Below are 16,613 nucleotides of genomic sequence, written 5' to 3' on the forward strand. Positions count from 1 at the left end.
CGTGTAGTTCAGTGTAGATCTTTGGTTGGATTTCAAATGCAAAAAAGAAAGAGAGATTGGACAAGTCGAAAAGACAAAAGATTTGGAGCATTCTTGATTGATAGCAATTTGTGTGAAGATTCTCTTGACTGACTCAAATAAATTCTGTAAATATTCCATCATATTTTTATTGGTGTTTCTCATAATTGTTTTTATGGCATTTACAACAATCATCAAAGCATACAGAGAGATGTGCATTAATAAATTACTAAAATACTTTAAAATACATTTAAGTTGTAGCTCATTCCCATGCTACTTGATCTACATACGTATATAGAATTGAGTTGAACTAATGTATATAATAATATAGTATTTTTAATGAGTAGTATTAGTTGAGTATTTTATAATAATTACTGTGATGCATGTTTTAAGATTCATTTACGAACTACATTTAATATTACATTTAATAAGGCTTTCTGTGCTAAATGAAAGAAAAAAAAAAAAAAACAACAGAAGTGTGTGTAGGTAAAACTTATGGCATAAAATTAAAATAAATTAAATGAAAAGTCCAAAAGTAGATATAGGTGTCAACTTGATGTTGTTGATGCTGTTTGCTGTTGCTGTTGTAGTTGTAGTTGTGGTTGAGTACGGTTTGAATTATGCAATTGAATATTAATTCAAGCGCACTCGTCGCTTAGTCTTGGACTCATCATGACTGGGCTCAGGACTCTTGGCGATGGTTCTGGTTAGCATCAGGGGCTCGCCGAAAGGACGCGCAATGTCGGTTTTCGTATTCGTTGCTGCTGTTGACACATATACATATACATATATATATATATATAATTATTATAGGAATAATCTACGAATGAATGCCTTGCGACGATTGTTAGTTATTAGCGTTGGATTATTCGCAGAGCTTCTTAGGATGATTCGGCTTTGGCATGCTGAAGCGTATTAAAATTAATTAAGTTAAACGAAGACAAAGCAAAAGTAATAAACATTAAGACGCCACCGTCTCGTGCATAAAACAGCTGAACAGAGCCACATACATACAATCCGAGCACAGACTCTATCCGGGGGCAATATGTAATAGGGCAGAAAAAAAAATCCGAAAAAAATAAGTGCACACAGCTTGTAGCTTCCAAATTGCCAGATCTAGCTTTGGCTGGTCCCGAGCCCCAAGCAAACTCTCGACCAGGCCAAAAGAAAAACATGCAAATGTACGAAAAATAACTAAAGACAAAATGAAAATCCCTGTCGCAAGTTCCAGTCTAAAAAGCAAGGGGGAAGAATACATTAAAAAAAATATATAAAATAAATAAAAAGAAATTGTGCGCAACAACAAATTTTAGCATAATTATGTTGCAGGAACCTTGGACTGTATTATGGAGGAGAGCGGAGCGGAGCGGCTGCTTAGTTGCCCAAAGACAAAAGCACAGAAATAAGTTTCTTGGCTCTCTCTTCCTCACTATCTGCTTCGGAAATGTGGCACTGAAGTACGCCAAAGATTGGGAATGCCATTAAAAATGCGGCTGATATTAAGCATAAATGAACTCGGCTCAAACTTGGGCACAACTTATATTTTCTGCACTACTAACGGCAAAATGGCAACCTGCAACATGCAGCCGGCAGTAAGCAAACTATGCAACATTTGTGTGCAGCCGGTCTACAGTAAAATTTATATATCCTGTAAGCATAAAAAATATTCCCTTAACAAAAAGGGTATAATAAAGCTGCGTAAGACCAACGTTTCTTATATCCTGTAAGCACTAAAAATGGTTTCTAACCAAAAGGATATAATAAAGCTGTGCTGTGTAAAAGTAAGTATCCACAGAATGTATAGCTTCCTGATTAGCAGTTGCTGTTGGTCCTAGTTGACTTGGTCTGCCTGTCTTTGACAGACTGTCTGGAATGCGTTCGAGACTATAATTTAAGTTCGGTCTCAGCTTTTACTGCAATTTATTTAGTTTGCTGACTTTTGGTAACTGAAAATTGTCATTGACTTCAATTTCAACGTTGTTGTATGTTTCCTTCCAAATATCCAAAAGATAAGTGTCTTATTCAAATTCTTGGGATTATAACAGCTGAAGAAGTTTTGTGCTTTATCTGTATATACCCTAAACATATATGTTTTTTTGAATTGGCTACAGGGTATCTTCGAGTTACATACTGCACACCTTTTACAAGTTTTCTCTGTTTTTTTTTACTGTTACATACAAAGCTGACAATGGCTCGCAATTTTCACGGCACAGCCGCTGCCGCTGCAAGTTGTTTCTTTAGCTGCAGACTGCTCCGGTCTTTATGCTTGCCCCTTCAACAAGCTGAGTCCTGTTGCGAAAGGCAGCAACTCGACCATGTATACAAATTATGCCAATGTGCCTTGGCTTGTAATTGCTGTTGCTGTTGTTGTTGCTGTTGTTGTTGTTGTTGTTGTTGGTGTTATTGTTGCAGCTGCCGGAAATGAGCCGTTTGCCTGAAGTGTAAACTGGGTTAAGACTAATTGGCGTGTTGGGCCATTGTTTAAGTGAAGTTTGCATTGTGACGCGTCTCTAACTGGAAATTAAAGTAAATGAAATGCAGTTCGGGGTGCACTTAACTAAGGTATAACATTTAACACACACACACAGATACACACACACACACACACACGCACTCTCACTACAATACAAGGCACAACACTTAGAGAGAAAGAGAGACAGAGTGGGTGGGTGGGTGGGTGTTGAAAGAGAGAGAGAGAGAGAGAGAGGAACAACAACAATAAACAGTTGCTAAATGCGACACTAAAAAAACACTAATTAAACATCCACAATTGGAATAAAATGCAGTACTATTCCAAAAAGAACGGTTGCTTGTTGTTGTTGTTGTAGTTGATGTTGATGTTGATGTTGTTGTTGATGTTGTTGTTGTTGTTGTTGTAGTTGTTGTGCTGATTGATGATGTTATAATTGTTGTTGCGGTTGTCGATGTCGTTTTGGTTGTTGCTGTTGCTGTTGCTGTCGCAAAACTGATTGCAGCACTCTCAAACGAATAGTTGCCGCACAAATCGATGACTGAATGAGTTGCACGTTTCGTACGGATACAAGGATTTTGTGTTTCAAGGTGGTAGTAGTAGTAGTTGTCGTGTGGATAGGGTTTGTAAAAGTGATGGTTGTGGTGCTGTTTATCTTGTTGTTGTTGTTGTTGTTGCTGTTGTTGCTGTTGTTGATGTTGTTGATGTTGTTGGCTGAATGTGATGTAATTACTTTCTGGCAATGATATGGAGCGATGCTGCTGCTGCGACGACCGCTGCATTCTTAGCCGTCCAAAGCCCGACAATGGCCGAAATCCAGCAAACAAACGACGTCTTACTCCGGGATCATTTTGCAGATAGCTGCACGAAGGTGGCTGTTGTGCTGGTTGCTGTTGTTGTTGCAGTGCCTGATATGCTGGAGATGCCTGTTGCACCTGCTGTTGCTGCTGCTGCTGTTGCTGTTGCTGCTGTTGCTGCAGCTGCTGTTGCTGCAGATATGAGGTTGTTGCTGCTGTGACTTGTTGCTGTTGCTGTTGTTGCTGCTGCAGTGCGCTGGTCGTGTAGTAGTTAATGCCAAAGCCGCTGCTGATGTAAGCGAAGGTGGACATATTGCTGACGGGCGCATAGGGCACGCCATAGCGTTGATCTTTGTCGTAGTCGTCGTCGTTGTTGTCGTGGTGATGTTTTTGATATTTTTATATATTTTTTTTTACATTTTGTGGTTTATTAGGTATTTTTTATGGCAGGGGGGAGGGCAACAAATGACACGAGAAAACATTTTGGTGTGTGTTAATTTCGAATTGTTGCACAATCAATAAATTAAGAGTCATTTGTCAGTGTGTGTGAGGGTCAGCTTATCATAATTGATGTATTTGATCTATTTAGACCAGCACAGACTAATCTCAGTTAAATTGGCCAAGCCAGCCAATTAGTCAATTAACCAGGCTGCTGCAATAAGCCATAAAATATTGTTCGGCCGCACAAAGACCAAATAGACTTGCCAGCCAATTTGGCAACCGGAATGACAAAAGACAAAGGTTACAATGGCAACAAGCAACACTATTAAACACACACACACACACACACGCAGACACACTTTTACTAATTGGAAATATGTTGTTGCCGTTGCGGTCGCAAGGGAAATGCAGTTGCAAGTGACGAAACGGGCGCTAATTATAAGGCCAAATGCTTTTGGCCTGGCCAATGCACTCGAGTGCGACTAAGTGTGCGACAGATTGCAAATAGTCAACGCCATTTAAACTGATCGCCCTCAGCGGAGGTAGGGTGTAGTGGGTGTGTCGCAGTGTGTGTGTGTGTTTGTGTCTGTGTGTGTTAAATTTGTGTTGCCAGCTCGCTGCGTCAATTTTCAATTGAAAATCATTCTTGCATGGTTGCCTTTTGACATTGTAACGATTTATATATGTATATATGTATATGCATTTAAGCACACATTCAGTACGAGTACAGCTAATATAAATACCCTACAAAATGTGATCGTTTGCATGCAGCACTTATTCAAATTAAAAGTTGAATGAAAATCATAATTATTAAAACTTTTTAAATTTCGCTTTTTAATGAATATATTAATGAAAATTCCTTTTCAAATATATTTTCTGATTTTAATTAGATGTATTAGCATATATAAGATGCGGCGTATCCCGTTCAGCACTATTCAATTGTTATTTGGGTCCCCATAATAGATAGAAGGAGTTAACTTGTTCCAGACCAACCGCACGCTCGCACCAGCCTCTCACAGCCGACACGCTAGAGAAACACACACACACACTCCCACAGACACACACACACACGCTTACACTCAAATATATTTGCAAAAGATGTCTAAAAGTCAAATACATATTTAATCAGTGACCTATTTTATACTCAAGCATTTGTATTTTTAGTTGAAACATTATGCTTTTATTGATATTATTTATTTATGTTCGTTATTATATGTGTGTGTATGAGTTGTGTTATTAAATGAAGATATATATATATATATATATATATATATCAATGATTAGCATAAAACGAATACATTAAACTAAATACGGAATATTAGTTAAGCATTAGGATATTTGTGGCTAATTAAATGCTGTTTGCTAAACGCTAGTTAAAAGAAACTAAGCTAAAAACTACGATTTGGCAAGTAGCTAGAGAAAAGCAGAAATTTCTTTTATATTTGTTTTTTGCAATAAAATGTATCTAAAAGTTATACACAAAATGCATAGCTACGTTGCGCAAGTGTATGAGATTATATATATGTATGTGTGTGTGTGTGTGTGTGTGTGTGTGTGTCTATTGGCCAAAATCGAAATCCAAAGGCGAAGCAACGGGGCGTATGCGTAATATATCTTACGTATCAAAATGAGCATTGAATTTGATGTAGTAAATATGTAGCTAAATGTATGTGTTGTGTGTGTGTGTGTGCGTGTGTGTGTGTGTAGAGGTTATTGGGATGCGCTACTTTGGCTTTTATACAAGTGCAGTAACAGCATTTAGCAGATTTGTAGGTGATTAAAGAGTATTTAATGGCTTACACTCACATTATTTGGGTGTACATGTGTGTGTGGGTGTGGGTGTGTGTGTGTGATGAAGAATATCAAATATGTATTGGTAACTGCTTTTATAGCTAAGAAGAACACAGAGGTGTATGTGTGTGTGTGTGTTGGTGAGTGTATTGAGTTACAATACTTTCAACTTTGCTTTTGAGATTGATTTACTTGAGGGTTTTTTGTAATTTTGGAGTTCAACGAAATGAAATGATGAATTGTGGGTTGAATTGATTGATGAACTCTTTGTAACAGAGCAGAGGAGAAGGCGGATGACAGACAGAGGCAGAGAGCAAAGGGTAATTGAGATAAAATCACAGCTACAAACCATAAAAATGTTCAAAGTAACTGCACACAAATCAAAACAAAAACCAAAAAAAAAAATAATCAACAGGAAAAGAATGCAAGAAACAGATTTTTATGAAATTATGAGCAGATTTTTAGACAGAGAGAGAGAGAGAGAGAGAGAAAGAGAGAGACAACAAGCTACTTTGTTGTAATTATTTTGTTCTGTTTCATTTCATGTTTGCGGACCTGAACTACTAGAGATATCTTGTGGGGGCACCGGCAGGCCGCCGCGCTGTTGCTGCAGCTCCTGTTGTTGCAGCTGCACGCCCAAAATGGGCATGGCCACCGGTGGGGGGCGCACCCCGCGGCCGGCACGCACCGCAGCCGCCTGCGCCACCGATGCCAGGCTGCGCTGGTGGTGTGATTGCTGCTGCTGTTGCTGCTGCTGTTGCTGCTGCTGCTGCTGTTGCTGCTGATGCGTTGGCTCCTGCACGACAGGCTCTGGCACATTGACGATGGGTATGTCGGGGGCGACGGGCAGCCGTTCGATGGCGATGGCCATCGGTTGCTGTGGCAATGCTGTGCTCGGAGCGCTCGCTCCAATTCCAACTCCAAGTGCAGCTCCAGCGCTGCCGTCCAACGTTTTGCTCGGCACGTGAACGGTCTTGTCGACGGCTGGAATATGCCCGGATTTGAGTTCGCCGGCTTGTTTCAGCACACGATAAATTTGATCGATTTCGGTAATTTCTTTTTGTGGGTGCCGTAATATTTAATTTGATAAGTTGCCGAGTTTGGTTTTTTTTTTTTTTTTTTTTTGTTTTTTGGTTGTGGTTGTGGACGTGGGCGTGGTGGTGGTGGCCAGTTGTGGTTCGGTTCAATTTCGATAAAATTTGTTCGATTTTGATGATGTGCATTCAAGTGCATTAGTTAAATTTTTGGCAAATGGTTGGATCGATTTGATATTTGATGGGCTTTAATACTTTTTCATGGAATTTAAGTTGGAAGGGGGGACTTTTTTTATGAATGCAATATTCTTATATTCTGCAGGACTTTTGTGTATGTGTTTTGGTGCGAACGTGAGTTGCTTCGCTAACATATTTAATAAAATACTTGAGTTGACTTTAGTTAAGTTCGCTTAGTTGCATTGATCGCCACTTCGAGCGCTCAAGTTTGGGGTTTATCATGTATTGAATGTGTTTGTTTATTTGTGTGTAGCATATGAGAAAAGAATTAACGACATAATTTGTTGGTTTTACACTAGTTGAGCGACATTTAAATGGGACCAAACTCTAAATGTGTGTCGACAGTTTACCCAATTCTTACAGAACCCAAAAACGATAGATAGATAGATGTGTATGTGTACGAAATGCGAAACGATAACTAGTGAAGTATTTGATTTTTGGTTTTCTGACCAATGATAATTTGTTATTGTTATGGCAATAAGATATACTTAATGACAGCTCTATTACATGCTCCACTACGCAATCTTATTGTTGTTATATTTTGGTTTTTGGTTTTTGGTTTTTAGTCAAATTTTCAAATAAATCGATAGTTCAATATATGTGATTTTTTTGTTGCATAATTCGATTAATCGAAATACAATAATCTTTTTGTTGTTGTTGTGATATATATATTTGTACCCTGAATAACATGTGACTGAGTTTGAAAATCTCGCTGTTTTTGTGTAAATATGTTGAACTGGAGTGTGGTTTTGCTGAGCTTTGTTAAATATTATAAAGATATATATATATATATATGTAAGTTGATTTGTTCATTCTTGTCTCGCTAATTAGGTGAATCAAAGCGCAACAATCAATCATTGCATTAACCTATTAAGAAACTATAAAATCGAAACCACAAATTATTTTCAACAAAATGAATTGTAAAAACATAATTGAAAATGAATATTTAATTGAAGCGCATGGCAATTGAGTATCTTTGCGCATACAATATAAGTATGATATATACTATATAGAGCAATACATTCGGTACCTAGTTGCGCAATGCGATTGATGAAGGGCGTCTTTTGACGGAATTTCGAATTGGGCACATTCAACAGATTTGCGCTTTGATTTTGTTCATCGGCTGTGGTCTGCCCACATTGGGGGCTAACGGACTCCTGTGGCGATGCTTCATGGGTTTATATATTGTTTTTTTTTTTTTTGTGGGGGGAAGAGGATTTTTAAGTTGATATTTATTGAGTGGTTTTTGGTGTCAAACTACAATTTGTTTTGTTTTTATTTCGATGGCCAGTTACACAGTTTGAGATACTTGCAGGCAATGACAATAAATAGCATATGTAAAGTATATTAAATATTTTATAGAAATATGTGTGATTTTCAATACGGATATGCCAAGCCAAAGACTACAGAGATACCTTAATATCCATTTAGTTTTTCGTTACAATTATTACTTGGTATTTCTTAGGAGACTATAATAAACCTTAATATGCAATTTTTGAGTATCTGGGCGCTTTGAAAACTTTCCAAGAAGGTATTAGGCCTATATTAAGTTATTTTAAATATGCCGTTTGTCAGTTAGATTTCTTTAATTTGTATATCTCGAGCTGTGTACTTGGCTCAATCATTTAATATAATAACAGCGCAATAACTTTAACTGGTCCCCCCAAAAAATGTATATGTCCACAATATTTAATAAAATATGTATACTTGGTACAATTGAATGAATGAACGAGGAAATGTCCTCGTTGCAAACACAAATTTTGAAGTTCACACAAATTTTATAAAACGAAACATTTGACAACCAAAGTGAAAACCAGATAAATGCAACAAAAATGGAAGTATATATGTAGTAAAGAATTTTATTGAATTTTTTTTTGGTTTGCGAATCGTTGCAAAAATCCGAAATGACGCAATCAGTTTGTCCCACGAGTGACATAAATCCATTGTGATATCAAATGGTTGCCCACAAGCCAACAAAACAATCAATTCAATATACGCACACAGGACAAGGATGCGCTGCTGTTCAATTTGACAATATTTGGTTGCTGATTTTTACTGAACATGAGAACTTGTCGTCTTCTGGCACTGGTTATGGTTCTCGTTCTGGTTCTGGTTCTGGTTTTGGTTCTGGTTCTGTTTCTGGTCTGGACGTGGTCGTGCATTCGGTTGAAAATAACCAGGTAATGGGCTACCTGACACTTGTGTGGGTGGGTCACAAAATGCACAATTTATGGCATCCGGTTGACAGGAACCATTCTGACCGGGACAACTGGGCAACAACATTGAACAGTGTATGACCAGGCCATGCAAATGCATAGTCGACAACTTGCAGTTCAGACCAATCAAAATCAAACACTTAACAAAACACAAACAAGCAAAACAAAGGTAAACGAAAAGACAAAAGAAAACAGAGAAGAAACAACAACAAAAAAAAAAATAGAAACGAAAAAATCAATTCAATTTTGAGCATAAACACCCAAGGGTTGGCTGGCTCCTGCTTTTTATCTTATGTGTAGTTAGAAGGTACTAAAAGCCCATGATGCCTATGGGGCAAGTCGTTAATATACAAGACAGGCTGGGCTGCTGCACGTAGCAAGCATATTGCAGAGCGTGTTATTATTGTTAATGGGTTAAAGGGGGCGGGCGGGCTGTTGGCGGGGAGTTTAGTTTTTTTTTTTTGGCGCGTGATGAGCTCGACAGAGAGAGAGAGAGAGACAGATAGAGACCGCAGTTGTAGTCATGCGTGGAAAATACTCACTTTCTTCCTCGATATCAACACGATTCTCCAGCTCCGAGGTGCTCTTCTGGCGACGCAAAAGCTTCTGTTTCGGCTGGCAGCGGGGCAAATTTGGAGCACAGTCTCCATGGGCGTTCAGCTTGCAAATGCGACAACGCAGGCCCTGACGTGTGTGGCCTGCAAGTGGCGACAAACAAAAAAAAAAAAGTAGATGGTTGCCATTTAAGGACAACATTCGCAAAAAGGTTGGCAATTTGAATACGCGCCTCTCAAAATTTGCGAGCAGACATCACAAGCCGTTATCTTCTTGTACGTGTACTCCTGCAGGTGATGGCTGCCATCCAGATTGGGGCGCAGCGACTCCGATGGGGCATTCGAGGCACCATTACGCCTGTGAAGAGTTCAATTGATATTGTATCAGTGTAAGCTATTTCAGTCTAGCCACACACACACACGCACACACATACATACTCAAATGATATGCATTTCAAATATAACTCAATTTAATAAAATCCAATCAAATCGATTCCACAAATCTGTGTTAAATATTGCGCTTTTGCTTTGACTAGACAAGTAAATGTAATTATTGTGTCAACCACAAAATGCAAATATTATTATAAATAAACATATTTACATAAATATTTACACAGCTGGAACATATTGAAGTGTAAATTTGCATTTTGTAGATAAATTGTGTGACCACAACAACTGTGGCCGAGCTCATGCTTTTGTTACATTATTATTCCAAAAAAATATGGACAATGACAGTGGCAAACAATGGCAACGCCAACAATGCCAAATGAACATTAATCACAGTCCCTTGTTTGAGGATACATAAAGTGGCCTCTCACACAAAATAAGCATGTATGGAAATGTTATTAAACATTTAGCTACTCAAGAAACAAGCAAAATATATTTCAATAGCCCATTCAATATCAGTACCATCATTTCAAAGACATTAAATAAAACATTTTTCGATTTAAATTGTGTTTTAAATATGACAACTTGTTCAAAATCACATTTAGCAGTAGGAAATTCCATTCCATTATGTCTAACAACTTAATTAAGAGTATTAAATAGTCAACAAAGCTGGCTCTGCTTTGAATCATTAATAGAAATACAGGAAATACTCAATTGAATAAGATACTCGAATTTTTGTAAGAAAAGCATTTCGGGTCTCTCAATAATTTCATATTATATTTATATTCATAGCTTTTGCCCTCGAATATAACCAATTTGTTGTTTTTATGCTGCTGGGTTTTTACTTGCTGGCCTTGTTTTATTTACCAGAAAAACATACAGAAAGAAGGACACTCAGACAGACGCTGGAACATATATATATATATATATATAAATAAATACATATAAAGAGACAATACGCCAGACAATGGTGCAATTGTTCACAGTGGGCGGTCGAGAGGGCTATAACAGGAGACCAGGCTGCGGACCAGAGCCAAGCACTGAGCCAACAGGCAGGCCGAGTGGTAATGGATGTGGGCCAACTCTCGACGCTGATTGTTTGTAAGTGGCTTATATTGTGCACAAACAAACAATTCAGTTCAGTTCAGCACGTTGGCTTATAAAGTTGTAACAAACGTGTAAAATATACAAATTTCTGTACGGTTGTTTATCCTATCAACTTAAGTTAAGTAATTACCATCATGGCATGTTATTTATAGTGTGCGTAAAGCAAAAGCGCAACATTTACCAACAATTTCGCAATTAACACTTGTAGTTGAACTATTTAAAAAAAAAAAACCAATTTTGCTATCGTCTTTAAAATGATTACTTTAAAATTGTTGGCCTAGCTAAAAGTATTTATCATCTTTAGCAATCCGTTGAAAAAATAATTGTTTTTATTTGTTTTCGCAAGCATACACAAGTATTGATAAATTCCGATATCTACAAATAATATGGGTTTCAGATTTATGGTATATCAATTCAGTTTATTTGCACACTTTGCCCATTCACAATGCAAATCAATTTTATTAAAGTTAAACATTCAGATTTGGAAGATCATTACTAAGACAGTTTAGCGAAAAACCAAACGAAATAAAAATTTAAGACTATGGCAAGCCGTAAAATAATATTAGTAGTCTCCCTACTCAAATAAAATAACGTGTTTAGGTTATAAACTTAACTTAATTTTAACTCCATTACCTATCAATAGATTTAATAATGGGTATATTATTGAAAACGCAAAATACTTGACTACTTTCTTAAAAATTGTTCCCTAAGCTCAATTATAAATCCCATAAAATAATATGCTATTTGACAGCATTCAAATGGCTAATCCAATTGAATCCAATCAATGCAATTTCACATACATAGAATCATAAATATTATATTTAAGTATAGAATAATAAACAACTAATTATGATTTGTAAGACTGTTTTACTTTAATATACATACATACATAGTTAGTTTTATACGTTTACAGGGTACACTAACAACTAAGTGTATGTAGATAGAGTTATGTATACGTCGTGATTTAATGTACATGGGATAGTTCTTTATAATTAGAGTTACGAATTGGATTTTGGTGTATTAGCAAAATGCATTTTGGCTATAGCTGTATAAGTGAACATAAAAAATGGGCCATAAAATTAATTATACGTTTTTCATTAATGCACAGAACAGAAAGTTTCACGAAATTTTCGAAACAACAAGAACAACAACAAAATATATTTTGTGGCTCCAAAAAAAAAAAAAGAAAACGAGCTGGCCAACAGCATTTCCGGTCGGCGTGGTTTTACTGAGCGTATAAGTAATTTGGAGCGCAATGCGAAAACTTTGGCAATATAACAAAAGTTGAACTGTGATTTTTTTTGTCACGCCTGTAAATGTTAATATTAATTCTTTTTTTTTTTGCCATTGCACTTATGAATAGCTGAAATATTGTGTATATATATTTTTTTTTTTAGATATCGGGTTGCAATGAATATTGCAAAATGTGTCGCAGTCGCTTTTGGCCATAATTCCGTTCAAGCTGACGGGTTATCACAAAGCTAGCTCTCTCTCTCTCCCTCTCACTCTCTCTCTCTCTCTTTCTCTAGCTCACACAATTGTAGTCTGCGCTATCTTCTCGCTCTCTAAGCCGAAAAGATTTTCGATTTATCATCGTTTGCAGCACAAGCTGTCGGCACGGTATTAAGTATTTTTGTCGAATGCTATCAAACAACAACAAAAACCAAAAAAAGAAAAAAAATTGTTGAAAAAATAGGCAACGGGCCAATGGGAATGCCATAAACGGCAGCCAATTCGTATGCGAATACGGGATGCGGATGCGGATGCGGATTATAGTGCCCAGTGCATTGCCAATGCCAATGCAATTTTTCTACAAGCATTTCTATGGATGTACGTATTTTTTTGTACGTTGGTGTGTGGGTATCTATGGCGATTCTCCAAAATTTATGGCCTGCAATTTTTCACATATTTTCCAATGCTTCAACTGGCTCCAAGTTGAATTTACTGGCCCCAAAGTGAAAGTTCTGCAGACACATGTGCACTAACTGGGAGAACTACCAGCGAGCTGCAAACAGAGCCAAGTTAGTTTGAGCCCATATTGTGTTGCCATGCTTGCTTATTGAAAATCCAGGCAAAGAGGTCAAGAGCCGAGTACTTAATGCATGTATAAAATGATGAGATTTTGATAAGTTGTTTCTCTTGGTCTCTCGATCTGTGTTTGCTAACTATATCTATATTTAATTTTTTATAGTGTATTCGATTGTTTTATTGTTATTTTTCAATTTTAATTGATTTTTTGACGGCTGTGATTGATGGTCAGACCATCAGGCCCAGGCGCAGGTGCAATTTATGGCTTATGCTCGAAAAATAATATTTAATAAATGAGAAATATGTATACAGAAAAAAACAAGAAATACTCTTGCAAAAGCATTTGTGCAGTTTTTTGCTTTTTATATTTTGTTTTTGGAATTTTGAGAGTTTGTTTTTAGTTTGTACAGTCGGATTGTTTTTAATTTTTCTGTAGGGTAGCTGCTAATTCTACATTTGCGTGCAACATTTACAGCAATATTATTGTTGTTTATTAAGCGCTAAGAAAGCAAAATATTTAATTTAATTTAATTTGTAATATAATGTTGTTTTTTTTTTTTTTTTTTGTGTACCATTTTATTAGAAACATAAAAATGTTGCTTGATTAATTTTGGTTACCTCAAGGTCAGAACAGTCGATACAGCGTGGTACATTTGATTTTGTCGGGGTTGTTGGCTGATTGTAACGATTTGATTATATCATATATGCAGAATTTTTGTTCGAGTATTTTGGTAAACGAATATTCGTTAATTCGTATTTTCGGCCGTAAATGAAAATTATTTTAATGTTTTTTTTTTGTTTTTTTTTTTAACGAAATGTTATAAGTTGTTATATAGAGAAAAGTGTAGAGAATATTAGTAAATGCAGCATGTTAACTAGTCGAACTTAAATTTATCTTATTTATGTATTAAACTTGAGATTGGGGCTGTGTGTGGATACAGTTGAGAGCAACAAAATGCAACGGAAATGTTCACAGAGAATAAGCTGAAGCTGAAGCTGAACGAGAGCTTAGATGTTTTTTTTCCAACCTGATTAAATTACTTAACATAAATAGGAGAGAATGCGGCAGATGCAGAAATTGCACAATTTGAATTGTTGCATAAATGGCGAAAATATTTCAAAAAGGTTTTGCTCTATTTCATTTTGCCAGACATTTTGGTTTCGTGATGGCAAAATGCTCGCGGCTTTTAGTCAAATTAAAGTACGGGGGCGTGTGGGGTGTTTTTGTGGGTTAAGGTTTTGGGAATGTGAATACTTTGCCGAGCTTCATTTTGTATCTATGCAGTTAGAACATTTTCCGACGTTTTTCTGCCTATTTTCCGTGCAGTTGTTTACTTGCTTATTTTGTTGGTCTCGAACTGTAACTGTATATCGTGTTAGTTCACATTTTGACTTACGTATAATACACAGACCTAGTTATATATATAGATATATATATACATACATGCTATGGTAGTTATTGTTCTAAGAGGGATTGGTGGGATGGGTGGGGAGGGGGGTGTGGCAACTTACCTATCTGCTTGTGTTGCTGAACCAGAACCCACCGGCTTTAGGCTCTTAAATGCTTTCAGCCACTTTGTTTTCATCGATGGCGCTGTGGCAGCCGAGAATTTGCGTTCGTTGCGCGGCGAAGTTGGCTCAACTTTGCTAACGAATAACTCCTTCTGCGATTTGGCAATCGAATTAGAAAGAGAGAGACAGAATGAAAGAGAGAGAGAAAGAGAGAGAGCTTGATTAGTGATATGGTAAATACAATATAACCAAAGTCAAAGCTGCCTACTGGCAAGCAATTTGCACTTAAACGTCTCACGTTGCAGTTTAATTACACCCATTAGCAGGGACAACAACCACACTCACATACTGATAGACTAAATACTTACACACACACACACACACACACACACAGAGAGAATCTCGTTATGGTCTAATTACATGCATACGAGTTGTATTTAGGCGCAAATGTTAAATATTTAACTGAATATCTGATGCTCGGTTATTTTGAATAGCACCCTTACCACTCGACAGCAGGTTATCCTGTGGTTTCGTGCTAAATAAAGCTATTTTAATTAATAATCAACACTTTGCAAAATACCACAAAATGTAATTGTGTCACATATACACACAGATAGACAGACAGATAGACAGATAGACAGACAGACACACAGGCAGATAGTACTTTGTGACTTTTATGATAATTAAAACCACGTGTGACATTTGGTTACAGTTCTGTTTAGCCTTTGCTGGTTTTTGTTATTCCATCTGCCAAATAATCGTTATAATCACAGTCTGCACTGCTTAAGTGGTTTAGCAATAAAAATGCATAAATCTCCCATTATGAGGTACTTTCAATGCCACATGCAATTTCGTGTAAGTGCATTACATTAATTTGATGCTGACCAACCTTATAAGCTGGGATGGATAGAGAGCTTTTGCTATAACTAATGGTAATCTTAAATACTTAAGTGGAACTTTTAGTTACTTTAAGTAGACGAAATATGAAAAGCCATAAGGCTTACTGGAATTCATGAGAATCGCTCAACTTACAATTGATATTTTAATTAGCCGCATATTAAAACATTCAAAATACGAATTAACTTATTATGACTTATCCCAATTTATGTTTAATAATTTACAGATCAAGGCATTTTCAAGAATATTAAATGAAATCTATTTACTTTAATCTCAACTGACTTCACCCATTTGAAATCAGACGCATTGCCTTGAGAATACACAAGTTTTGGCTGTCACTTTCAGCTTGAACCTTAAACCAGCTGCATAGATTATTTGCTGGGTTGTGCTCAACTAAATGATATTGACTTGTGTTTCCAGTTTGTAGACAGGCGGATAGTCCTGTCACAACAATAACACGAACAGACCCACAAAATTTCGGCACTCTCACAATTGCTGCATTCATAATGCAACGAGGCGCGTGCACTTTTTGTTGTCAGTCGCTTGACTTTGATATTGTTGTTGTTATTGCTGGTGTTTGCTTTTGATGTGCGGCTCGAGCACTATTTTGGACATGGGAAGGGCAGAGAGTCGATACGATATGGAGAGGCGTGACAGTGGATTGGCACATAGGCATGAGCGCGTCCTCGTGCCTGACAGCAGGATATTAAAGTTGTCATGTGTCCATATGAGACTGGTATATATGTATGTATATACTCCTGTATATAGCTCATATATCAATATCAATGCAATCAATGCACGCAACTATTAGCCACCAGCTTAATGACAATGACAGTAACGGAAAGAGCATATTTACTGCATTTAATATGGTTAATTGACTTACAGTAATTAAAAATTAATTTCGCGGTAAATGACAAAACGGCGACGTCGCCAATAATTCAATACTTAATTAATCTATGCAAAGTGCAGTCGGAATTAAGTGAAGATTATATTATGGGAAAGCCAAAAACTAAAGCGGGCTTTAAAGGCACACACAGAAACACACATAGGAATAATGGCAAATAGGAGACTTATGACAGGCCAAGATAAGAAGTTGCTTTGCCTGATTTTGAGAGCCAGCATCA

The 16,613-nt window shown here is 36.9% G+C and overlaps 1 protein-coding gene across 1 annotated transcript in view; it reads right to left on the reverse strand.

Moving 5' to 3' along the window:
• LOC6560987 overlaps positions 1–16,613 on the reverse strand; it is a 62,352-nt gene that overhangs the window by 6,310 nt on the left and 39,429 nt on the right. Inside the window, 4 exon segments of the mRNA XM_032735047.2 lie at positions 6,073–6,501; positions 9,547–9,702; positions 9,792–9,916; positions 14,593–14,744. Of these exon segments, the coding sequence (XP_032590938.2) occupies positions 6,073–6,501; positions 9,547–9,702; positions 9,792–9,916; positions 14,593–14,744 (862 nt within the window).

This window comes from Drosophila grimshawi, unplaced genomic scaffold (genome assembly GCF_018153295.1).
Source record: "Drosophila grimshawi isolate 15287-2541.00 unplaced genomic scaffold, ASM1815329v1 contig_1369, whole genome shotgun sequence".
In the NCBI taxonomy this organism is placed as follows: Eukaryota; Metazoa; Arthropoda; class Insecta; order Diptera; family Drosophilidae; genus Drosophila; species Drosophila grimshawi.